General features: G+C 42.8%; 1 protein-coding gene across 1 annotated transcript; it reads right to left on the bottom strand.

Annotated features, from left to right (window-relative positions):
- On the bottom strand, nt 1-24,883 carry LOC139276717 (uncharacterized). Its single transcript, XM_070894703.1, has 4 exons — nt 24,492-24,883; nt 4,561-4,708; nt 3,489-3,650; nt 1-790 (listed from the first exon to the last, which is right to left on the bottom strand). Exons 1-4 carry the CDS (start codon nt 24,574-24,576, stop codon nt 565-567), a joined length of 621 nt encoding a protein of 206 aa, XP_070750804.1. The 5' UTR covers nt 24,577-24,883; the 3' UTR covers nt 1-564.
- Nucleotides 24,884-25,603: the final 720 nt, after the last annotated feature.

Genomic DNA, 25,603 nt, shown 5'->3' with positions numbered 1-25,603 from the left:
CTCTCACTCCGACACTGATCTTCTTTTGGCTGTAGAGTGACTGGATGAAGAAATCTTGAGGAAAAAAGCAGCTGCATGTGACCTTAAGGCACAGCAGACCTGAAAATGGCTAGTGCAATAATGGTTTAATCACCTCAGTCTGTGATTGTTATCTTATATCAGAAACACCAACAATAATGAAAACTATCATTGGTTTATCAAGTACATCAAACAGCCTTTAAGACAGACATACAATTGTTGTATGCGAGTTACTGTGGAATAAACTGCAATTTACATGCTTCAAATACTGTACAGTAGTAAATCGCAACTTAATAATTAATACCCGAGCCAATGTTTTATTCATGATCTTTGATTAGATTTATAAAAACATGAATCCCTTGAAATAGTAGATTGCAAATGATGAACATTCTTTTTTAATATAAACATTTCCTTAGTAAATCTTTAATAAAACCAGGTCTGCTGATATGTTAATCATAAGGCACATATCAATTCCAAGCAGGTGATGTTCTGTGGCATTTCTGCTCAGTTGAACATGAAACCAGGAGGTGTTCAGTGGTTCCAGTGTCAAGGATGGTGTCTCGGAATGTAGTGGCCAGGTTTGTGCCGAGATTGATGAGACTCGTGTGTTTGAACAGCGTGCTTGTCAGTCAGTGAATCCAATAAAATCTCTGACTCAGTGGATCCATATTTTCTGGAAACCTGTGCATTCCATGGCTGAAAAATTACTTGTGGCCCATTTTCCCTGCAACACGCCGTAATTTCAAAGTCCTTTATAATCTGCTCTTGGCACCTGCATTTAATAAAACAAACAGTATTCACAGCAAACAAAATTATAAAATGTTTGTCAAAAAAGCACTTTTTGGAAGTACAAAAATAATTGGTTGTGGAAAGCTGAATTGACAATTGTTCCGAGGTGAGCCTGGGATTGTCAGGAAGCGATTCCACTGTGGGAGGGCATTATAGCCAAATCAGAACTTGTCTTCACCTGACGTACAAACAAATGAACTTTCCTGCAAGGTTCAGTGGGCAGTGCTCAGGATTACAAATCCTGCCTGACATTTGTTATCTTTAATCCAGGGACACTTGAACCAAGTGTAGCGCCACAAACATCATCCTGGCTGAAAGGATCTAACTCAGGGATCAAAGTTGGAACCTGGCTAGTTATATAGCTCACTACCACAGAACACAATATGTCCTGAGTCAGCCTAGAAAATCTGTTTCAAAACAAGTGGGATTCAAATAATTAACTACAATAACATTATTATTGGCCAACGTGCATCCCTGTTACTCCAGCATCAGAAGAATTTTGTTTATAGTTTAACTTGATTGGTTTTCCAATTCCCTTAATTATTTAGTTTTTTCCAGTTCACTGTGAGGCTTCCACATTGGGGAGAACAGATACTCCAATTCACACTTGCTATCAACACTTATAAGAACATAAGAAATAGTAGGAGTAGGCCATGCGGCCCCTCGAGCCTGCTCCGCCATTTAATACGATCATGGCTGATCCGATCATGGACTCATCCGATCATGGACTCAGCCATACGCCATACCTGCCATTAACACAGGCACTACAAGTTCAACCGTTGCTTAAATTCTTGCGAGCTTATAATAATGATAGGTGCGATTTTAGTGGTGATTTTAACAGTGGAAGGCACTTGGATCAGCTGCTCAGCCGTTTTTGGCAGAAAGCAGCAGCTGACCGTGGGAGAGCAGAGCAATCGGCGGCAACAGTGGAAGGCTACAGCTGCAAGCTAAGTCCAGGAGGGGGTTGTTGCAACAAATGCATTGACCATTAAACAGGTAAGTAAACCGTACTCAGAACAAGTAGCATAGTTATAGAAATTAAACCCTTTACTAATCTCAAAGTGACAAAATAAAAATGCTTCCTCTATGCTAACCATCGACATTAAAGTGAACCTAGAACTAGGTTTCCTGTACTTCCAACTTCGCTGTACGCAACGGTGGGCTTGCTGACCCACCCCTTATCTTTAACTTGGTCACAGGCGTCATGCAGTATGGACCAAGATATAATTCCAAATTTCTCTGAAGAAATTCCAGAAAAAAAGGAATTAAAAACTACGGGGCCGAAATTTCTCTGCTGTGTGCGAAGCTGTTTTTGCCCGGGTGGGAGGGGTGCTACCAGCTCCCGTGAAATAGCGTCTAGCACCCCATTTCAGTGCCAGGCTGCAGCCACGGCACCCCTTAGCCCTGGTGGCCTAGAGGAGGCCATCAAAGGGTCTGCAGAACTCACAGCGTCCCTCTCCTTTAACGGAAGGGGAGGGAATTGAAACGTGTCAGTGCTCCGCGATGTGCCCGTCTAGCGCCTCTGATCCCGCCCAGAGGGGAAGTGGAGCACGTGACAGTGAGGGGCAGTAACCCAAATTTCGCTTCCGGGGCGGGACTTGTGTGCGGGCGCAGAATGTCCGACCCCAGAGAGGTTACCGTCCCCAACCGGGGCGCTAGGGAGTTTCAACCCCTATTATTCTTAACTACATTATATGGTCAGTCATTCACAGGATCCTTGTGATTGAATGGAATGGCCTGACCCTTTCCTGGAAAACCCCTTTTATTTGTTCCAAACACTTGAAATTATCTTTGAGATGGATCCCCATCAAGGATAACGGCAGCAAAAGACCTATGCCTAACAGGACCCTCAGCATACCAGACTGTAACATACATCCTTTACAGCTTGCAGAAATAGCTCGCAGTAACCACGTTTAAACTCGTTTGTGCTGTGACCACCGATAAATAATCCATCACAGACAAAATTGCTAAATTGCTGTCACACTGTTCCCTGTAAATACCTCACTTTCACATGGTCTTCTGTCAACAGCTGATGAAACTTCCTGCCTGAGCCAAGCCACAGTGCACAGGGCTTTCTGGATTGGAGCTGATTGGCCACTTCACATTTCACTTCAAAAAATTTTTTTCTACTTTTAATCCTGGCAAACCAGGTAAGAAAATATAAGAAAGCAGTGAATGATAATAGAGTATTAACATTCGTATGCATTCTTTCAGAGTAGCATGTCATTTTACTATGCTTTGTTCACCATCCACTAAAAACACTGATTCATACTGCTCTACGATCCCACAGGTGCTGCTCACCCTCCAATACTTCACTTGAGCAGCTATTATTCACATGTGATCATTGTCATTGAGTGTTGGCAGACTACTTTGCTTTCAGACATCACAACTGAACGCAGCATTCATACCTGCTCCTTTTTAGCAAAGGCCACTTCATAAGGAGCAAGAACTGATTTTTTCCCTTCCCACTTGATCAATTAGCTCAGCACAGATGTGGGATCAAACATAACATTTTCAAAGATCTGTGGGGACCGGTTTCACACCAGGCTATCAATTTATCAATTAGGCTATCGGGGACCTCTATTTTATTGTATGTTAAAGAAAGGCATATTATTCTTAATGCAATGTAGCTATTTACAGTCAACAAGTATCTAAGCAATCATAGATTCAAAAGATTTTACCTGCAGAATCCTTTGTTCTCCAGTCCACTCTCTCCGAATTCTTCAGTTAATATGTTATCCCCGAGTTTATTGTTGTTATTGTTTCTGCCTTTATAGCCCTGATAAAGGTCTCTCGACTCTTCCATTACATTGCATTCAATCTGGTACCAAGTTTGAAATTCTCTGGAAAAAATGACAGGATTTAGTTAAAATAATGTTTTAAACAAAATTATATTTCCCCCCCTAATTAGCCTGCATGTGTATCTGTTTTTTGACCTCTCCCATGAGATGACATGGCACTGGGTGGGTAGGGAGTGTTTGTATTTTGATGCACAAGGCATCACAACAATACAGGACAGATTAGATGGAGCAGTTGGTCTTTTCCTGTCTGTCATTTTTGTCGATTCATCCTCTACTCTCACACATTCTCCTGTCATGGAGGAAAAACAGGAAGCTTCAGCCTACACTGCTGTGTAGCCAGATATTGGAAGTTGCACAAAAGTATTCTGGCTTGACTCATATACCAATTATCAGCCTCTCCCTCTTTTCCTGCAGGAAAGCAGATTAAGTTCCATCTTTTTACAACCCAGCTCAAATTGGTTACTGACTGTGTAGGAAGCCACGGATATGAACTATTGTATTGACGCTCTACAACAGTAAATCAGTATGCTGTTCCACTCGATCCTTATAACAAGGCATTGCTTAAGTATATTCTGAAAAAAATATGAAACATCTCCAGACTGGGCTGAGTTAGTTGATCTCAGTTGATGCAACAGTAAAGATGCTGTCATTGATGCCAACACTCCTGAGTTGGGAGGGCAAAATTGGGGTGGGGTAAGGTTCCTGCGACTGATGCCTATCGAGTGAGTCCTGCTGGAAGTACTTGGATATGGACAGGATCAAGCTTGGCTGTGGTGCCCCTCACAGTTGCCTTGTCTGCCGATACTCACTCTCTAGGCTCATACATTGCTTATGGCCACTAATTCAGAGAGAATTTAAGAGAGGAGAAAAAAATGGGAGAAAATTGGAAGAGAAAAAAAATTATCCTTATAACATCACAGTTTGGCACATTCATCATCAAAACCTTCCTTACCTCTGGTGCTTCCTTCTTTCATTCTTCTTCACACATTTGATAAGACAACTGGTTAAAAATGCCATGCTCATCAATAAAATGATAGCTGTGCTGACAATGGAAGCAATCACTGCAACTTTAAAACCAAAGTCTTCATACCTCGAAACGGCTGAAATAAAACAGCAATATTTCTGGATTTAGTTACCTTATAAAAGATGTGTAATATGCATTTTAAGGTAGAGAATAATATTCTGCAGAGTTAAAAATAAAAGGACAAAGCACTTCTACTTCTATATTGGAAGTTCTGAAAAATCTTTTTATATGAGGAAAAACTTTAAAATAGTGAACATTCTGGAATGAATTATGCAAGATGGGAGTAAGCAAGCAATCGGGGAAGAATTCAACAAATTAATAATTTTCTTGTTTTACACAGTTGTATGAAGGTTAGAATTAGAGACGCTAGCAAATTCTAATGAAACAATGACTAAATATTTCTGCAGTTAAAAGTTCAGTTCATAGCACACAATAATTTCAGAAGGGAAACGCAAATCAATTCCGATGAAATCATATCATGAACCCAAGAAGGATTGAAAGACTCATATGCAATATGGCTTGCTATGGCCAATGAACAAGATTTTGCAAACTTGTCCTAGTGGTCCCTACAGAAACTGAATAGAATAACACAATTGAGCTGTTTTTCACCATTGGAAATTTGCACTCTCCAGTTTTGAAATGACAAGCAGTTTCTATGCCCACATATCAGGCGAGGATCCCATATTTAACACCAGTACAATTGGGTTCCACTCAAGTTTGGCTCAAGCCTGGTATTCTGGCTTGTTGGTCAGCTAATTCCTAAGAAACTGCCTGTCCAAATGATGAGCATAATTTTGTCACCCAATATGATTTTGCTGTCCACCCATCAACATGTTGTTAGAGTAAAAGAATTTAACTGATCGCTCTTCATAAGTGACTTAGATGAAGAACAAACAGCCTAGCCCATTCAAAATTATGTTTGAAACTGTACTTATCTGTCTCCACTATCTATAATAAACATGCCATCATATCAACAGCAAGAATAAGGTGAAGCGTTTGCAATCTGTTTCTTTATTTTCAAGAACTAACTCCACTTTTGAGCTCTTCTGAAGTGAGTGCCTGCTGATTCTTATCAATTTTACAGAGGCCTTAAAGGAGGGGAGGGAAGTGGAGAGGCAGAAGGAGAGCCTAGGTGACTTAAGGCACAGTCTGATGGCACAAAGGCAGTGGAGAGGTCAAGACAGGTGGTGAAGAGGTCGAGCTGGGTGCTGTCGAGATACATGTGAAAGCTGATCCCATGGATGTGGATGATGTCGCCAAGGGGCAGCATGAGGATGAGGAAGTTACAATACAGTATAAAAAAAGAAACCAGATAAACAAAAAACATTGCGATATAAACAAACAGCAGGACACATCACTGCATTTGGATATGACTAATCAGTGATAAGGGAATCAAGGGATATGGGGAAAAGGGCGGGAAAGTGGAGCTGAGGTAAAAGGTCAGCCACGATCTTATCGAATGGCAGAAAAGGCTTGAGGGGCCTACTCCTGCTCCCGTTTCTTACGTGATTTGAAGTGTTACTTGGCTTTTTTCAACATACCTAAAGTTGCACAGGATGCTCTGCTTGCTGCTCACAGGACCCCAGCTCCACTCACTGATTATATATAAATATATACACGAGCAGTGCCAATGATCTACCAGCAGGACCATGTCAAATACACTTCATAAATGTGCTACCTTGTTAAAATATGTGTGTTTCTAGACAGTCACAAACCCTGTTAAGTACTAGCTTTAGACTGAGGGCACTACTGACATGGCATTTGACATCCACAGGATTTATTCCTAATGTGTGTTTGGGAGCACTTATATTTTCATTAAAAATGGAATTAAAATATTTTTTGATTGAAACATTTTGTTGAGCCATTTTTTTTAATGCAAGGCTCCAAACATTTTCATGGTTTAGTTGGGTTTACTTGATGCACATAGAAGTCACTATACCAAGAACCACACTTGATATACAGGCGTCAGTGTAAACACCAGTGCATCAGAAATATTTATACATCAAAGGGCATTCACACCAGTAACCAGATAGAATAGATCATACAAAGAAGTTGAAAACTCAAGAGCCTAGTTATCACACAATTAGTCTGGCTCACCAGCACATTTGGGCTAGACTTTCCACTATGATCACCATCGCCGGGCGCTATTTCCAGCCTTAGTGATTTTTTATTTTTCAGGATCGCTGGAATATTGCCCGTTTTTTTGACCGCTAGTTTCAGCTTTTTATTTTGGGCCATGAAGGAGTGCTAAGGATTGTGAAGCAGTGGTACAAGATAAAAGATTGTTGTGAAGGAGTGATAAAGTGAAAAGATTGTTGTGAAGGAGTGCTGAACCAACTGATAAAGTTAAAAATTATGGAAATGTCTCACAAGGACTTGGGAGAGAGTCTGCAGGAGGTTTCAGGGAGAAAGAGGGCAAAGGCTTTCTCCAATGAGGTGAATGAGGCATTAGTAAATGAGGTTGATACTCGGTGGGGCGTGGGAAACCTCCACTCCGGATGTATCAAAAAATATGGGGAGAGATCGCCGATATTATTTCCTTGGTGTCCCACGATAGGCGTGAGTCCACCCCGTGCCGCAAGGGCTGGAACAGCCTGGTTGCTTCCGCAAGAGTAAGTATTAAATAGATTTTAAATTGTAATGATCCACTGAATATATAAATCTGCCAGATTGTAATGAAGCTGGGTAACCTTGCATAGCTTCCCTGCTAAGATTCAGAACCTGCGCCCTTTAAGTCTAATTTGGGCACCGTCTCCTTTTTGGTCACGTTGGTGAATGGGGGCACAACTGAGCACTGAGAGGTCCGGTCACCTTTACCCAGACTGTGTGTCTCTCCGGCTGCTGTCACTCACACCGTGATCCAGCCTGGACTGAGGGAGAGCTGCCCTAGCTCATTGTCTGCCCTGGAACACTTTGGGACATTAGCTCCGGCCACACAGAAGTCTCTGAGCACAACCCATGGACACGGTGCCCCCTCTCATTACACTCCTGTCATTGCCGAGCTCACCAGCGGTCCTGATTTCCCCCCCACCCCAGGGGACCTTCATCGAGTCAAATAAACCGCCTACCTCCCCTCAGGCGCCGAATGCAAAGGCCCGTGGATGGGGCCATTCCTGGAGATTGTACGCGAGATGTTTGGTGTCAAGCATTAGTTCCTAAACACGATCTTATTAAATATTTTCTCTGAACGTAGATGTTATAACCATGCATCCATTGTGGATACAAACCGTATTAGCATATAACATTAGAATCTGTTATCTTTCCTTAATAGTACCTAGTCAAGTAGTTTATGCCATGCTCTTATCACATTTGCAGAGGAAGATAGCTAAGAATCGGGCGGAGCAGAGGCCCTGCTGAAATACAGCCACTGACTGATTTAGAGGAACATGCTGCAGCACTAGTGGGTAGCCACAGTTGTTCTGCAGATCCTGTTGTTGTGCCATGTGAGTAATGTGTAAAGAAATGGTAAACCAGTGGTACTCTAAAGTAATTTAACGCCATTTCATTATAATATATGAATGATGTCATGTTATGCATGCAGCTACTCTCAGGTTAACAACATAAGAACATAAGAAATAGGAGCAGGAGTAGGCCATTTGGCCCCTCGAGCCCGCTCCACTATTCAATAAGATCATGGCTGATCTAATCATGGACTCAGCTCCACTTCCCTGCCTGCTCCCCATAACTCTTTACTCCCTTATCGCTCAAAAATCAGTTTATCTCCACCTTAAAAATATTCAATGACCCATCCTCCACAGCTCACTGGGGCTGAGAATTCCATAAATGTACAACCATATGATTTAATCATATGTAAAGTTTCTTGTTCACATTTGTTGCAGTAGTGTTGCTCCTCGTACATATGCCAGCTCAGCGCATGTCTACCCTTCTCTTCTAATAACCTCAATTATGTTTTGCAGCTACGCAGACTCCTGAGGCGCAAAGGGAGGCCGCTACATGAAGTCCTTTGTCGCTGCAGGTGGTCATCACCACGGGTCCAGAGGAGGAGACTACTGAGGAGGAGGAAGATGGCCACTTGACATCTGTAGTACCTGCAGCCATAACTTCATCGACAGATGAAGTAGCGGGGCCAAGCGGCTTGCAGCAGGCGACTCCAAGGCGTACAGTGCCCACGCCGACCCCACAGAGCTTGAGTCGGCGAGGTAGGCATGCGCTGCGATGGGCAGATCCTAACAAGGACATAGTAGCACTGTCAAGGGCGAGCGTCGACATAGATCAAGAGCTCCTCCAGGCAATTGGTGGGTTAACCGGAAACATTGCCACAATGTCCACATGAATAATGGAGGGCATGGATCGGATAGTTGTGGCAATGGGGCAAATGACCGATGCTGCCCATGCCTTCTGGCTTGCGATAGTGTCGGTAGGTGGCACTGCACTCCAAACTGCGTCCCACCAAGCACCAGGACAGATGCGAGTCAGGAGGAAGAATTTTCTTCTGACTCGGAAGATGTTTCTTTGGAAACGTCTTCTCCTCCAGCCACTGAGGAGATTCTGCCGGCATCACAGCCCACTCCCCTTGAGGTTCCCTGCTGCAAGATGTCCTGGTCCCATTACTGGGGGATTTAAATGAGGGGCTGACAAGGGGGGCTTAAGGTTCAGGAGGGAAGTGTGGCCCCAGGTAGGGAGGGTGGGGTGCTATATATAGTTCTTGTTAAAAATAAATTTTTGTTAAATGTTCACTATTGGGGATGGTGGGAGGGTGTTATGTTATTGTTGTGTTAAAAATATTGTTGAATGTTCGGGGTTGGTGGGGAGGTTTTATATGTTTGTTGTAAAAATTTTCAAATTTTTGTTTCATTATTAAATATTTTTATTTAACTTTACAATTGTCCTGAAGTATCTTCTAATAACGTAAGGTAAAACATAAATACCATGGTTGGAAACAATGGCCATGGCCAGGCCCGCCGAGGCAAGGATGAAATGTAATGCAACTGTAACTGCTACCAATGTAAGTTCACGCAAAGCGTTCATTTTTCATTTATGAGCTGCTGATGCAAGAGTTTTACAGCTGCGTAACTACCATGCAGCTTTTACAGTCTTGCGGGGGGGGGAGCGTGGGGTCATGGGCTCATCGCCAGGCTGATTGTCCTCCCCGAGATCCTCATCATCCTCCTCTTCATCCTCCTCTTCCACCTCCTCTCTCTCCGGAGGTGGACCAGTGGTTCCAGCTGGCAATTGTTGTCCTCTCCTTATAGCTAGATCATGCAAAATGCAGCACACCACAGTAAACTCAGCGACCTGGTCAGGGTGGTATTGTTGGCTGCCTCCAGAGTGGTCCAGGCATCTGAAGTGCTGCTTAAACACTCCAATTGTCTTTTCAACGACATTGCGTGTAGCTATATGGCTTTCATTGTAGCCCTTCTTAGCTTCTATCTGGGGATTATGCAGGGATGTCATGAGCCAGCTGGCAAGGCCATATCCTTTATCCCCCAGCATCCAGCCATGACCTTGTGGCTGACTCTTAAACAGGTCAGAGAAAGTGCTCTCACACAAGATGAGCGCATCATGGATGCTGCCTGGAAAATTTGCATTTACTGCCATGATTATTTGCTTGTGGTCAACAACGAGCTGCATATTCAGGGAGTGGAATCCCTTTCGGTTCCGAAACACCTCGGCATCCTGTAAAGGTGCTCGCAGGACGATGTGCGTACAGTTTATTGCTCCCTGCACCTTGGGGAAGTTTGCTATTCACAAGAAACCCAAAGCTCTCTCAGTCTGTGCCTCCCTGGTCATAGGGAAGCTTATATCATGCGTGCGTAAAGAGCTTCAGTCACCTGTCGAATGGAGCAATATATGGCGTGCTGAGAGATACCACAAATGTCACCAGCTGAGGCCTGAAAGGAGCCCAATGCGTAGAAGGAAAGTGCCGCAGTTACCTTTACCTCAACGGACAGTGCGGTCCTGATGGTGCTGGTAGGCCGCAGATCTCCCTTAATTAGCTGGCATATCTGACTGATGACCTCCTTTCGGAAGCGCAGCCTCCTAACGCACGTGTTATCGGACAAGTCCAGGTATGATCGCTGCTCCCTGTAAATGCGTTGGGTGTAATGTCTCCTCCTCCGCAACAGTCTGCCATCTCTTTGATTGGGTACATAGTGCTCTTCAATATTCCTTCTCCCATCTCTATTCTGAAGTATGTGATTAGTGATAATTCTAGTTGAGAAATTACAGGCCCCTCCCATCACTATAAATGGCCATAAATGCCATTAATTTGTCCTCAACAGATACAGATGTGATTAGATGATTGGCAGGAGTCAAAAAGGCCCTTAAAATCACTCACAAATTGATTCTCCTCTCAAGCCCTTGAAGCAGCCTTTCAGTACAGATCCTCCGAGTTTCAAAATGGCGTCCGTAGTGCCGAGTACTGCCGACTTAAGGTCAGGTGAGTGCAGCTTTTTTTCAGCGACTTTTTCGGCCGCCGATCATTTTGGCGAAGTGTGGGCAAAATGCCAAAAGTTGCAGTTGCCGATAATCTGGGCGATAATCGGGCGCAAGTTTCCATTTTCAGCACTATTCTCGGCCTTGCACGTGGATGATGTCATATATTTTTTTTTAAACTTAGGCCAGGCAATGCAGCAGTGATGAAAGTTGGGCCGGCGATAAATGGGCGATAATCAGGCGCTAGTTTCCACTTTTTAGCAAATATGGGCGATAGCATGCATCTCAGCGCTTATGTAGGTGCTAAATGGGCGATGATGTGCCGAAAGTCTAGCCCATTGATTTTACAGTGATGTTAACAACCTGGCTGCTCACAACAATGCTTTGATACCTCAGCCATCAGGGAATAAAATGTGCTCACTTTAACTAACATACAATTGAGTTGCAATTCTTACATTTGCATGCTGGGATCGTTTCACTCCAGTCAGCACTGTGTCATTTAGAAATGTATGTCATTCTTCTATCTCCAACCAGTTGGGATTTGGAGGAACACTGAAATACCTACACTAGTCCCATTTCCTGCTTGCAGACAAAGACTGCCAAAAAGAGGCAACACAGCAACAGAGCACTGGCCTTATGATCAAAAGAGATTGGCATAAGTTAAAGTACCTGTCCCGAATTATTTGATACTGAAACATTTCTAAATTACTAAAAAAAATCAATAAAATCAATGTTTGTTCCAAAAGACACTTTCCAAAAAGACTGGGGCATGGCAACATTATGTGGTGGAGACAATTTCACAGACATTCCCATGGTTCTCCCCAGACAGTATAAGCACAGCAACCATTTTAAAGTTATTTCCCTCAACATCCTACCCCACTGAAGCATTTCTGAACAGTACTAACAACAGTTTGCAAAACATTTGGATGAAGAATTGAGTGTAATATCTCCAAGTTTGCAGATGACACTAAACTGGGTGGCAGTGTGAGCTGTGATGAGGATGCTAAGAGGCTGAAGGGTGATTTGGACAGGTTAGGTGAGTGGGCAAATGCATGGCAGATGCAGTATAATGTGGATAAATGTGAGGTTATCCACTTTGGTGGCAAAAACACGAAGACAGAATATTATTTGAATGGCGGCAGATTAGGAAAAGGGGAGGTGCAACGAGACCTGAGTGTCATGGTTCATCAGTCATTGAAAGTTGACATGCAGGTACAGCGGGCAGTGAAGAAGGCAAATGTTATGTTGGCCTTCATAGCTAGGGGATTTGAGTATAGGAGCAGGGAGGTCTTACTGCAATTGTACAGGGCCTTGGTGAGGCCTCACCTGGAATATTGTATTCAGTTTTGGTCTCCTAATCTGAGGAAGGACGTTCTTGCTATTGAGGGAGTGCAGCGAAGGTTCACCAGACTGATTCCAGGGATGGCTGGACTGACGTATGAGGAGAGACTGAATCAACTGGGCCTTTATACACTGGAGTTTAGAAGGATGAGAGGTGATCTCATAGAAACGTATAAGATTCTGACGGGATGGGACAGGTTAGATGCGGGAAGAATGTTCCCGATGTTGGGGAAGTCCAGAACCAGGGGACACAGTCTTAGGATAAGGGGTAAGACATTTAAGGACTGAGATGAGGAGAAACTTCTTCACTCAGAGAGTTGTTAACCTGTGGAATTCCCTACCGCAGAGAGTTGTTGATGTCAGTTCATTGGATATATTCAAGAGGGAGTTGGATATGGCCCTTACGGCTAAAGGGATCAAGGGGTATGGAGAGAAAGCAGGAAAGGGGTACTGAGGTGAATGATCAGCCATGATCTTATTGAATGTTGGTACAGGCTCGAAGGGCCGAATGGCCTACTCCTGCACCTATTTTCTATATTTCTATTCAGAATTGGCTGTAAGAATCTTTCACATTAAAATCCCAAAATTGATCTTGCAAGCTTTGTAATCTATCACTTCGGTAACGATCTATCGCTCTGCTTTTCTACTCAGTTTTCAGGCCCTTTTTCACATTAATTTTTTCCCAGTGATCGAACTATCTGTTGTCTTCCCCTACCTTTTTTCTTTCTCTATCATTAAACAAATGACCTCAATTATCTTTCATTTTTTTAATTCTGTGGCATGGCCTTTTACCCAAATCATTAACCTCTGTACAGAGCTGTGTATTTCTACCATTTTTGGTTTTAATTTCAGATTTCCAACAGTTGCAGTTTATAGTTTACAAAAGCATTTTTGTTTTTTTTCTTTTAATATGATGTACTTGTGCTGGAAAGACTGGCTGTGAAAATCATTTAAACTGTAATGCTATATCAATATATGATTACATGTAACTGAAGCATGACTTGGAGAGTTCTCCCGGTGTGGGGAAGATTTTTCCTTTGTTCCCCATCTCGCCTTGTCTGCCCAACCACAACTTGGAATTCACTATACAAGGACATACAGACACAGAAATGCATTTTGTCCCTCAACAGAACTTAAAAAAGCAGATGATCTGGTCATTTATTTTATTGCTGTTTGTGGGACCTTGCTGTGAGCAAATTGGCTGCTGTGTTTCTTACAATGGTGACTACCCTTCAATTGGCTGTAAAGTGCGTGGAACATCCTGAGATAATGAAAGGCACCATACAAATGCAAATTCTTTTCTCTTCATTGAAAGTCCACTGGTAAAAGATGGTGGACTTTACAATGTAAAGTGAAAATGTCACACTTGGAATTAAACTTTTTCCTGGCCATTTATTCAGTCTGCCTATAATGCAGCATTCTTCAAGCGGATAGGTGACTTACTTCCAACGCTGTTTTATAGCCAGATGCTACGAAATGCATGAGGGCAGGTTTTAACTTCTCCTTTTTCATCACTGTGGGGAAGATTTTTCCTTTGTTCCCCATCTCTCCTTGTCTGCCCAACCACAACGTGGAATTCACTATACAAGGATATACAGACACAGAAATGCATTCTACCCTTCCATTATTAAAGTTAAAGATAGGAGTATCCTTTTATGCACATTTTCATTTTTTTTTGCTGTGCCTTCAAACTACTTTTAAGAATAAGCTTCTACACACAATAGACATTTCCATAACTTCTACCAATGCTACTCCATATTAGCCAGCGGGGTTAAGATCTAAGTAGGTTGAGATTGCAATGATTGTTTTCTATTTTGTCTTTCCCTGGTGTTTCATTTCTGCACAACACCCACTTGGTGGTCCAGCTAAGAAATGTTTCTTCTTAGGCGGGCCCTCGTATCGAGGATGACTTGCTTCCACGCCAAAAAGGGATGAGTTCACAGGTGTTTCAATGAAAGACCTGATATTCCAGGTCCTGAACTACATATTGAAGGGTGGAAGATGCCTGTGCGTGGATTTTTTTAACCTGTGGTGGCCGTTGCACACTAGCCACCACATGGGCTTGACAGAGCTAGGTCTTCATCCAGTGGCAAGGATTGAACAAGACGACTGGAGACCAGGTCTGCTGCACCCACCTAGTGTGCACACATGTCGCAGTGTGGGCTGGCCTATGCTGCCCCTGGGTCCTCGCCTCTCCTGGGTCCCGAACTCATTCCTCTCCTGGGCCCCGATCACGTCGCCCCACGATCTCTTGTCGCTCCTTCGCCCCGACCTCCCTTCCTGCTGAACATGCCCACGCTCCAATCACCACAGCGCGGCCCTGACCTGCGAAGAAACATCTGCGGTAGGTCGGGGCCTTAAAAGCAGCTTACCACTCCAGGGAGCAGCGCGAGCTCGTGCAGGAGGACGACGGCAGTGAAGAGGGCGACTGGACTGGATGTTACCATAATCTAACTAAGAATAGACAAAAGTCAGCCAACTGAGGTAAGCAGAATAAAATGACAGACTGAAACTCAACACTGGACCTTTTGGATGGGAGGTATATTAAAGTTTACTCACATCTATTTTAAATTAAAGTTCGCAGCATTTTTTGAAGTCTGACGTGGCAAACTTGCATCATTTCAATTCACAGTACAACAATGTTTCTCAAACTTCTGTGTGGTGGGCCCCCTGGAAATATTGCCACACTCGTGGGGACCTCTTTCTAACTTCGGAAGGACAGTGTCAGCCACCCAAAGAAAGCCAGCGCCATCATTGCAAGGAACAACAATGATGGAAAGGCAACAAATGCAGAAAAAAAAAATAAACTACAGAAGTCTCAAGACGCTGTGTAGCTCACAGATTGCAAGCCTCAAACAGGCAGAAAACGGACCCCCTTGTAGACCATCTATGATCCACGGACATCAGTTTGAAAACTGGAAGTATTAAAGCAAAGAATTTGATCTGGAGATCCAGCATCGATACTTGGCATAAATAAATGTGTGGAAACCGACCTTGGAGTAAAAACTCATAAAATAAGATGTTTCTGCGAATAACCATGTTCAATTAAATGGATTGAGTTCACTTAACAATAGAAGATTTTAACTTTATGAAATGAAATATACGCAAATAATCCAACTAAAACAGAGTACTGAAACTCATTTAATTTGATTTCTGTTTTTATTATACAAAAATCAGCCTGATTAACACAATCTTTTCCCGGCAGCTCAGATTTTGGATGAATTATTTAAGAGAATTATAATGAAGCCATAAATAAAAACAGAAAATGCTGGAAACACTCAGCGGGTCAGGCAGCATCTGTGGAGAGAGACACAAAGTTAACGTTTCAGGTCGGTGACCTTTTATCAGAACAGGAAAAATTTAGAGATGCAACAGGTTTTAAGCAAGTACAAAGCCAGGGAAAGGGAAGAGGAAGGGAGGGAAGAACAAAAGGGAGCATTTGTGATAGGGTGGAAGGCAGGAGTGATTAAATGACAGAAGGGACGATGGTACAAGGCAAAAGGTGGTAATGTGAGAAGAAACGAAAGATGGGTCTAGAGGAGCTGTAAATGACAACAGCAGAATCATTCCCAACAGTGTCCGAAAAATCAGGTGTGTTTATGATCAGAAATTGTTGAACTCAATGTTGAGTCCGGAAGGTTGTCAGATACCTAATCGAAAGATGAGGTGCTATCCTCACATTTCCGTTGAGCCATAATATTTCCTGGGTGTAATTATTTCCACCTTACTCCCACTACATCTATTCTTCAGTACTGCATGACATGTAAATGTTTTTCAAGCAGTTTTAAGTGGTATTAATGGTACTCCCCCCACCGAGCTCTTTCGGGACTAGGTGATCTGAATATATAACGCGGTAAGTAATCTATGGAATTCACTTTGCTGAAAATTGAAAGATAATCACAGTGCTTACAGAATAGCAGAAGATCACCATTTTCATTTTTGTTTGTCTAAGTAATTATATATATTGTGCTGGAGACTGCAATCTTAATGAGACTGCAGCAACACAACACACTAATCAAGTACAACTCCAACCAAATTAAATGCTTTTTGTCTGAATATTCAAAATTTTACAACTGGAATTTTAATGAGCTGCTTTGATATTCTGTTGTTTATTTGACCACACATTTTCCATCGAATTTACATCACAGAAACAAGCCGTTCAGCCCAACTGTTTTATTCCGGTGTTTATGCTTCACACGAGCCTCCTCCCATCCAACTTCATCTAACCCGAACATAACCTTTAATTTCTTTCTCACTCATCTATTTATCGAGCTTCCCCTTAAATGCATTTTCTTTCCCACACCCTGGGTTCTGGCCAAAGGTATTATTTATTTGCTTTTCCAAATTTGTCCCTTCTCTTCTGAAGGTGCTGATTCAGCCTGGAATTGGGTTCTTCTCGTATTTCAGCCAATGTTCATTTATCATGTATGAGACTATACAATAATGTGCTGACAGGCTATTTTACTGGGGTCAACAGTCAACCCAAGCCTCATTGCTCCTAACCAAGTTTCCACGCATGCAAGTTCCATTAAGTGTCCTTGGATAATAATCAAGAGCAAAGACCTTGGTTGTTTCCCCACCCATCCCCTCCACACCCTCCCCAGCCTCAGGGCTAATAACAATTGCACTATCCTGGCCAAAGACAGCCCTAAGTGGAGGAAGTGCATCCGGGAGGGCGCTGAGCACCTCGAGTCTCGTCGCCGACAGCATGCAGAAATCAAGCGCAGACAACGGAAAGAGCGTGCGGCAAACCAGTCCCACCCACCCCTTCCCTCAGCGACTATTTGTGCCACCTGTGACAGAGATTGTGGTTCTCGTATTGGACTGTTCAGCCACCTAAGAACTCATGTTGAGAGAGGAAGCAGGTCTTCCTCAATTCCGAGGGACTGCCCATGATGTATCCCCAGTGATTGCCTAGGCTATCAATTCATTGAACACAGACCTAGGATCGTACCTGGGACATTCAGAACTGTATAGGTTGGTACCACACTGCAAAATATATCCCCCACCCCCCAAACACTCCAATAATTCAGGGAGCCTACAGCTGTATATTTGAGAAATCGCAGGTTTGTGCAGTTCTTCGACTAAAATTTTCCGACAAAAGGGTAAGTTCAGCAGTCCCGCATTTGTAGCACTTGTACTACTGTACTAATGTGTGTGAAGCCAGTGGCTAGACAGAACTGTGGGATACTAAACAGCTAAAAACTGGGAATGCGTGTGGGAACAAGGCATTTTCACAGAAGCATCTGCCATCAAAATTAAAGACCAGAGATAGCTTAGAAGGAGAGATAAGCTTGTAACTCCCTAACTGACAATAGACTAGTTGTTTGAACTGAGAGACTGAGGAGTTAGTGGAGTGAATTACCACCTGAAATGTCTCGGTTTTGCAGTTGCCAGCAACCAGACATCACTAGGGGACACGAACATGACTATTTGAGTTGACTGACACCAAAAATGAAGTGAACTCTTTTGACACGTCACTTAGATTGGTCAATGGAATGGAGGTGGCTTCTTTGAAATTCAAGGGTATAGATGCGGGCATTGTGAAAAACCTTCAGGCTTCTTTCGTTTTAGTAATCTATACTTAGTGCATCTAGAAGTGTAGCAAAAAAAACCCAAAGTTTATCTATGGCATGGGGAGATAGATTATAGAAGTCAGATTGTATGACAATACCAACCTGTGGCAGGCAGACTTAAAAGAGGCACTTAAAATGTGCAAATTTTCCCTCAGATCAGGGAAGGTGAGATTTAAGTCAACTTATCTGAAAGGGATACTGGCACCAGTGCATAAGGTGAATTTACCCAGGGGCAGAGGATCCGAGAGCAACGGACAACAACTGCACAGGAGGTGGTTCATCACCCTGATGTCCCAGTGACCATGGGGAAAGTGAGCAACTCACTCAACTACACGAGGTTGTGTAAATTCTAGAACATTGCTAACCAGCAGCACATATAATCCAATAGACTGGTTTCTAATGGTGTTAACTACGTAAGGAGTCTAATCCTAAATTAATATCACCAATTTATATCAATCTCAGACATTGATCTCGACTATAATTAGACGATCTGCAAACCAGTTAAGGCGGAGTTACTGTAGTTCAACTGAACTGCCATAGTAACCTCTCATTCATTTGTTTGTTAACTCTATTCACTAATTGTTTTGCTCACTCAGTATTGCCAATCATGATTTTGAAGTTAATAAACAATTAGTGGATGACTTGCCTGCCTTCTTGTTTGATAACTCGGCAAGAAAGGGTTAAATCATTCATGCGGTAGTGATGGGTATCCTAATTGGAGGTTTGTAAGGTCAACATGAATACAGTCTGAACTGGCTGATTTAAGACAGTTTCGCAAGCCAAATAGGAGTATCATTCACTCCTAGGTGGTAAACTCCAGACGGTTCCTTGGCAAAGAGTTATAGTGAAGGGATTAAGAATTTGTCTGGTTCCTTGACAAGTGTTTGTCGGGATACCTTCTTACGCTACTCTTTCCTATGTGAGCAATGACTTTTGGCAGTTCTTTTACTTTCCAGAAGTTTTGCCATCCATGCTGTTATGTCCCTTATTCCTGGCACATAGGAGGCAATACATGATTCAAAGTCATAGCTGCAATAAAGGCTGCTTATTCCTCTAATCAAAGTCATGGCAACTACCACTTGCCTCTTAACATGGGTATCTTTACTATTTCCCCCTTGTAGGCAACTACTTGCTCAATGTGTCGTCATGTTGTTTGTGATTATCCTTCTGTTTCATTGACCCTCATCATTGCAGGCATCCAGCACTGCATACTTTTTAGATAAGTCCAGACTTATCCTACTCTTCCTGTCTCCTTTTCCCTTATTGATCAGCTGCTGCCCCTTCTCTACTTCACCCCTTCCTTCCATCAGAGGGTGTCCATCTTCTTGAGTACTCATTCCAAGAATGCTTCTCATCTATGTTATGGAATAATTTATATGATGTTCACATTTTTAGTATTTGAAACTTTCTTTCTCATTTCTGTACTGTTATGGAAGGTCTCCTATAGTCGCCAACTATTGCTTACAGCTATTTATTTTCAGCTTGAACAAGTCCACCTAGACGACTTCTATTAGGGTTAACATCAAGGGAGCATTTGACCGAGTGTGGCATCAAGGAGCCCGAGTCAATGGGAATCAGGAGGAAAACTCTCCACTGACTGGAGTCATACAAAGGAAGATGGCTGTGGTAGTTGGAGGTCAATCATCACAGTCCCAGGACATTGCTGCAGGAGTTCCTCAGGGCAGTGTCCTAGACCCAACCATCTTCAACTGCTTCATCAATAACCTTCCCTCCATCGTAAGATCAGAAGTCAGGATGTTCGCTGATGATTGCAGTGTTCAGTTCCATTCGCAACTGCTCAGAAAATGAAACAGCCCATGCAGCATGACCAGGATGACATTCAGACTTGAGCTGATAAGTGGCAAGTAACATTCGCGCTACACAAATGTCAGCCAATGACTATCTCCAACAAGTGAGAGTCTAACCACCGCCCCTTGACATTCAATGGCATTACCATCACCAAATCCCCCATCAACAACATCCTGGGGGTCACCATTGACCAGAAACGTAATGGGACCAGCCACATAAATACTCTGGCAACAGGAGCAGGTCAGAGGCTGGGAATTCTGCAGAGAGTGTCTCACCTCCTGACTCCCCAAAGCCTTTTCACCATCTACAAGGCAGGAGTGTGATGGAATACTCTCCATTTGCCTGGATGAGTGCAGCTCAACACTCAAGAAGTTCGACACCCTCCGGGACAAAGCAGCCCGCTTGATTGGCACCCCATCCACCATCTTAAACATTCACTCCCACCACCACCAGCATACCGTGGCTGCAGTATGTACCATCTACAAGATGCACAGAGGCAACTCACCAAGTCTTCTTCGGCAGCACCTCCCAAACCTGCGACCTCTACGACCGAGAAGTACGCGCATAGGAACACCACCACCTCCACGTTCCCCCCCAAGTCACGCACCACCCTGACCTGGAAGTATATCGCCGTTTCTTCATCGTCGCTGGAACTCCCTCCCTAAGAGCACTGTGGGAGTGCCTTTACCACATGGACTGCAGCAGTTCAATAAGGTGGCTCACCATGATCTTCCCAAGGGCAATTAGAGATGGGCAATAAATGCTGGCTTTGCCAGCGACACCCACATCCCATGAACTAATTTTTAAAAAAATGAATTGAACAATTTGTTTTGTGATATACTTGCCATAAAGGGGGTGCAACAAAGGTTCACAAGATTGATTCCTGGGTTGAGAGGGTTGTCCTATGAGGAGGGATTGAGTAGTTTGGGCTCTATAGATACCTCTGTAGAGTTTAGAAGAATGGGAGGTTATCTCATTGAAACATATATGATTTTGAGAGGGCTTGACAGGGTAGATCCTGAGAGGCTGTTTCCCTGGCAGGAGAGTCTAGAACTAGGAGGCATGGTCTCAGGATAAGAGGTTGGCCATGCTGGACTGAGAGGAGGAGAAATGTCTTCACTCACTTGTGAATCTTTGGAATTCTCTACCCCAGAGGGCTGTGGATGCTCAGCTGCTGAATCATAGTATCATAAAAATTCACGACACAGGAGGCCATTCGACCCATTGCGTCTGTGCTATCCAGCCTAAACTCACTTTCCAGCTCTTGTTCCATAGCCTTTTAGGTTATAGCACTTCAAGTGCAAATCCAAGTACTTTTTAAATGTGTTGACGGTTTCTGCCTCCAACTCAGGTGAGTTTCAGAACCCTACCACCATTTGGGTGAAAAAGATGCTCTTCAACTCCCCTCTAATCCTTCTACCAATTACTGTAAATCAATGCCCCCTGGTTATTGGCCCCTCTGCTAAGGGAAATAGGTCCATCCTATCCACTCTATATAGGCCCCTCATAATTTTATACTCGTCAATTCAGTCCCCCCTCAACCTCCTCTGCTCCAAAGGAAACAATCCCAGCATATCCAATCTCTCCTCATAGCTAAAATTCTCCAGTCCAGGCAACATCCTCATAAATTTCCTCTTTACCCCCTCTCTAGTGCAATCACATCCTTCCTGTAACGTGGCGACCAGAATTGTATGCAGTACTCTAGCTGTGGCCTAACTAGTGTTTTATATAGTTCAAGCATAACCTCCCTGGTCTTATATTCTATATCTCAGCTAATAAAGGAAAGTATTCTGTATGCCTTTTTAACCACCTTATTATCTACCTGTCCTGCTACCTTCAGGGATCTGTGGACATGCACTCCAAGGTCCCTCTGTTCCTCTATCCTTTATTGTGTAGTCCCTTGCCTTGTTAGCCTTCCCCAAATGCATTACCTTACACTTCACCAGATTGAATTCCATTTGTCACTTTTCTGCTGTCCTGACTAGTCCATTGATATCTTCCTGCAGTCTACAGTTTTCTTCCTCACTATCAACCACATGGCCAACTGTTTGTATCATCTGCAAACTTCTTCATCATACCCCCTACATTTAAGTCCAAATCATTGATAAATACCACAAAAAGCAAGGGACCTATTACTGAGCCCTGCAGAACCCCACTGGAAACAGCCTTCCAGTTACAAAAATACCCTTCGACTATTAACCTTTGCTTCCTGCCACTGAGCCAATTTTGGATCCAACTTGTCACTCTCCCTTGGATCCCATTGGCTTTTACTTTTCCAATCAGTCTACCATGTGGAACCTTTTCAAAAGCCTTGCTAAAATCCATGTAGACTCTCCTTCTTAGGATGCGCCAATCTCATTGACCCTCCTTGTTACCTCCTCAAAAAATTAAATCAAGTTAGTGAGACATGGCCTTCCCTTAACAAATCTATGCTGACTGTCCTTGATTAATCTGTGCTTTTCTAAATGATGATTAATACTGTCGCTCAGATTTTTTTCCAATACTTTTCCCACCACTGAGGTTAGGCCGACTGGCCTGTAATTATTCGATTTATCCCTTTCTCCCTTTTTAAACAACAGTACAATGTTAGCAGTCCTCCAGCACCATACCTGTAGCCAAAGAAGATTGGGAAATGATAGTTAGAGTTTCCACTATTTCCTCCCTTGCTTCTTTTAACAGCTTGTGATATATTTCATCCGGGCCTGGCGATTTACCTATGGACCCGGGAAGGCTGGAATTTTAGGCCCAATATTCTTATTCTACAAGCCACTTGATCAACATCATACAGAACAGAGCCATTTGTTTCGGAGTCCACTATAATGGTATTATCCACGTGAAATTGATTGACAGTACCCTATGTAAGCAACATTATGTGAGTACCATACATATACTGCAGACTATAAATGAATAGAAAAACAGAATATCAGTGAAATAAACAATTTTTGGTGCTATTTTCTACATTTCTTAAAATAATATAAAGCGGACTTTGAAAAATCAAACTCTATCAAACTGTACATTGGATTTAAAGTAAGTTTTATACCCACCAGAATGGGCAATTCGCCTTTCCAAACCTGAATCACCTGGGATTGTACCAAAATGCACTTATGCACAGCTTAGCACAATAATGTTTTACTTCATGATGAATGAATCAGTTAAGAATACCAAGATGGAAAATACAGAGATTAAAAACACACGTTGAAGCCATATGAAGCATCTGCATTGAACAAGAACTTCTCTGCGGATTCATAGCTGTTCAAAATAAACACAAAGTGGTCTGGAAGTGTGTAAAGATTGAAAGAATACCGCCGAGTTTTGCCCTCCTATGTGGGCCAACGTTGATAAGGATAAAACTGTATATATATATACAGAACATTAATGCCTGCATTCTCTATGTTGGTTTTGGGGTTCTCAACCACGGCGTTAGCTCCTTAAAAGCAAGGCTATTTGTAATTGTTTTAACACAGGAGCCTACTTGTCGACCAAAATCCCCTCCAAAGCCTTAATGAAAAAATAATGCACGCTTTTAAGTGCAACAAAAGGATGCGGAGAAATATTGATATTTTCGATTTTTCTATGTACTGTAGGTAGCACTAATGCCTACACTGGATTTAAAGAACAAAGGAATGTGCAATTTTAATCATTACGCTCTATCAATTTTAAATTGATTAATCTGAGAAAATATTTGCGCAGAAACCAAACACGACAGCCACTGACCTGGTTAATCTCAAAATGAAGTTGTTGAAGGAAACCAAGAACAACTATTGGTGATGATTGCAGTATTTTAATAAGATCAAGCGGATAGAACTAAATGTGTTTCATTTTGAACCTGGCAGTTTACTTCTCTTCAAAAAAAACGTTCAAAATCATTGAACTAAAGCAGCAACACATTAGTTACACAACGAATACTGTTTTTCCCTCACAAAACTCGTGCATCTCCCGGAAAAAAATTTCAAAGCAAATATTCCCAGGAGAAAATGGGTAACAGTCACAATTACGACTTGGAATTAAGAAAATAAGCAGCAATCGCTGCATTTCTCAAGTCCCTTGTAGCGAGAACTGGGCTGAGCAACTCCAGCCTTGGGAAGTTGCACCATCTGACCGGGAGGGGGCGCTCGGCCGGCCCCCCGCCAATGTGCCCGGGAGGCAGCGCTGGGCAAGAAACGGATTCCTGAAACCAACTGCTGTGATTAAACAATCCGACTGAATCATCCATATACTGTACTCAGAGACCAATCTTCTAGGCACTCTGTTTTTCTATTTAAACAATTTAATCTGCAGCAATTCGCAGTCAAATCTATTCTTTAACCCACCTTTTTAGTAATTCCTCTCCATAATTTTACCTTGTGAAAAAGTTAAACTTAGAGTTTTAACAACGCACGAATTAGAAGAACGACGATTAATGTGCTTGCAATAACATTCAAACGTCTCTTTAAAACCCTCTTAAATGGCAATGCTAAGCGCGTGTAAATAACATTTCACACACTGTCCCTGTAACAGCGCTGCTTGTTTGAATCCGCAGTATTCCACCTGACAGCGGGTAGATTATCGTTCTGCTGGAAATGTGTAGCAGAATGTTTAAGTGACCAGGTTTCTGTCCCAGTTGGTACTGTGCAAATGCACCGACTCTGGCTATGTATTTGCAATGGCGTCCTGACGGAAGACATGGCTTGAAATGCAGCAAGTGCTGTCGTGTTTCTGTATTCAGACAATTCAAAAAAGGCAAATTCCCCCTCTCACCTTTATGATTCTGGACGATGTTTGCATCCTCAGAGAATACACTTATCCTTGAATTATTAAAGAGCGATTCAGTAGTTGTTTGCATATCCAAGATTGCAAATCAATTGCCTCAATTAGTCCTTGTTTTAGTTTCAGGAATAATCACTTTTCTGCCCTTCTTTTCGGTCGAGTCCTGAGATCTAAGACTCGTTTTTTTTTGATGAGCTTTCAAAGTCCTTTCCTTTCCGCCGCTTCTCCCTGCACTGGATTCTGAGCCTTGTATTGTAGAGAATTAATGATCCCCGCCGTGTTTGTAATGCATAATATCACAGGGAGACGTTTAGTCCCAGCCGATCCATTTGTGGCCTTTCCCCAATCACTGGTCCCAGGCGATCGAACCGTTACACCAGTTTCACGAGCTATCCGGAAAGTTGCGCGACTGCCGTTACACCACACACATTATCGCAAGTATCACTTCCTTGTTAGTCCCCCCCCTGTTCTCAGCCTATGACAGCTCTGGTTTCAGAATGAAGCAATGCTTTACTTTCACAGACATTCCGGTCTCTCGCTGGGCGTTTAAAAATCCCTTTCAGGAGAGAATTTGCAACACCGATCAAATATGCTTTTTGTCAGATCTCAAATGATATCGCCGGCTGCCTCGCCTTTCAAAAAAGGTGCCCTAGATTTGATTATGATGAACTGCTTAAGCAATTGCTTTTTGCAAATATCAATGTCCCCAAAAGTGTAGGGAGTGGGGGGTTAATTTACTCCGACCTTTAATGCATCTGTGAGCCTCAAAAATGGTCAAGTGCACATCCTGCATTGACCAGAGAATCGATATAATGGAACGGGGCGGCGAGGTGCGTGGGCGTTGGGTGTGTCTTGTCGGTATACTTTTAGATACGAATCTTCATTACTGCATTTTGACAACGCTTAAAAAAAAAAGATAAGATCTGTGAAGTTTACGGTTCCTTGCAGCAGAACTCATGACCTAAATCCTTGCTGTCAATGCAAACAGTTATTGAACAATTTATCTTGAGCCTAAGACCTGCAAATTCAATTCTTTATGCCCCCTGTTCCATTATATAGATTCTCTGTTCAGTGCAGGATTGTGTACCTGATCAGTTTACAGC

Source organism: Pristiophorus japonicus, chromosome 12 (assembly GCF_044704955.1).
Source record: "Pristiophorus japonicus isolate sPriJap1 chromosome 12, sPriJap1.hap1, whole genome shotgun sequence".
Lineage (NCBI taxonomy): Eukaryota > Metazoa > Chordata > Chondrichthyes > Pristiophoridae > Pristiophorus > Pristiophorus japonicus.
The sequence above is the reverse complement of the archived record's forward strand: the minus strand, read 5'-3'. Positions and strand labels throughout refer to the sequence as shown.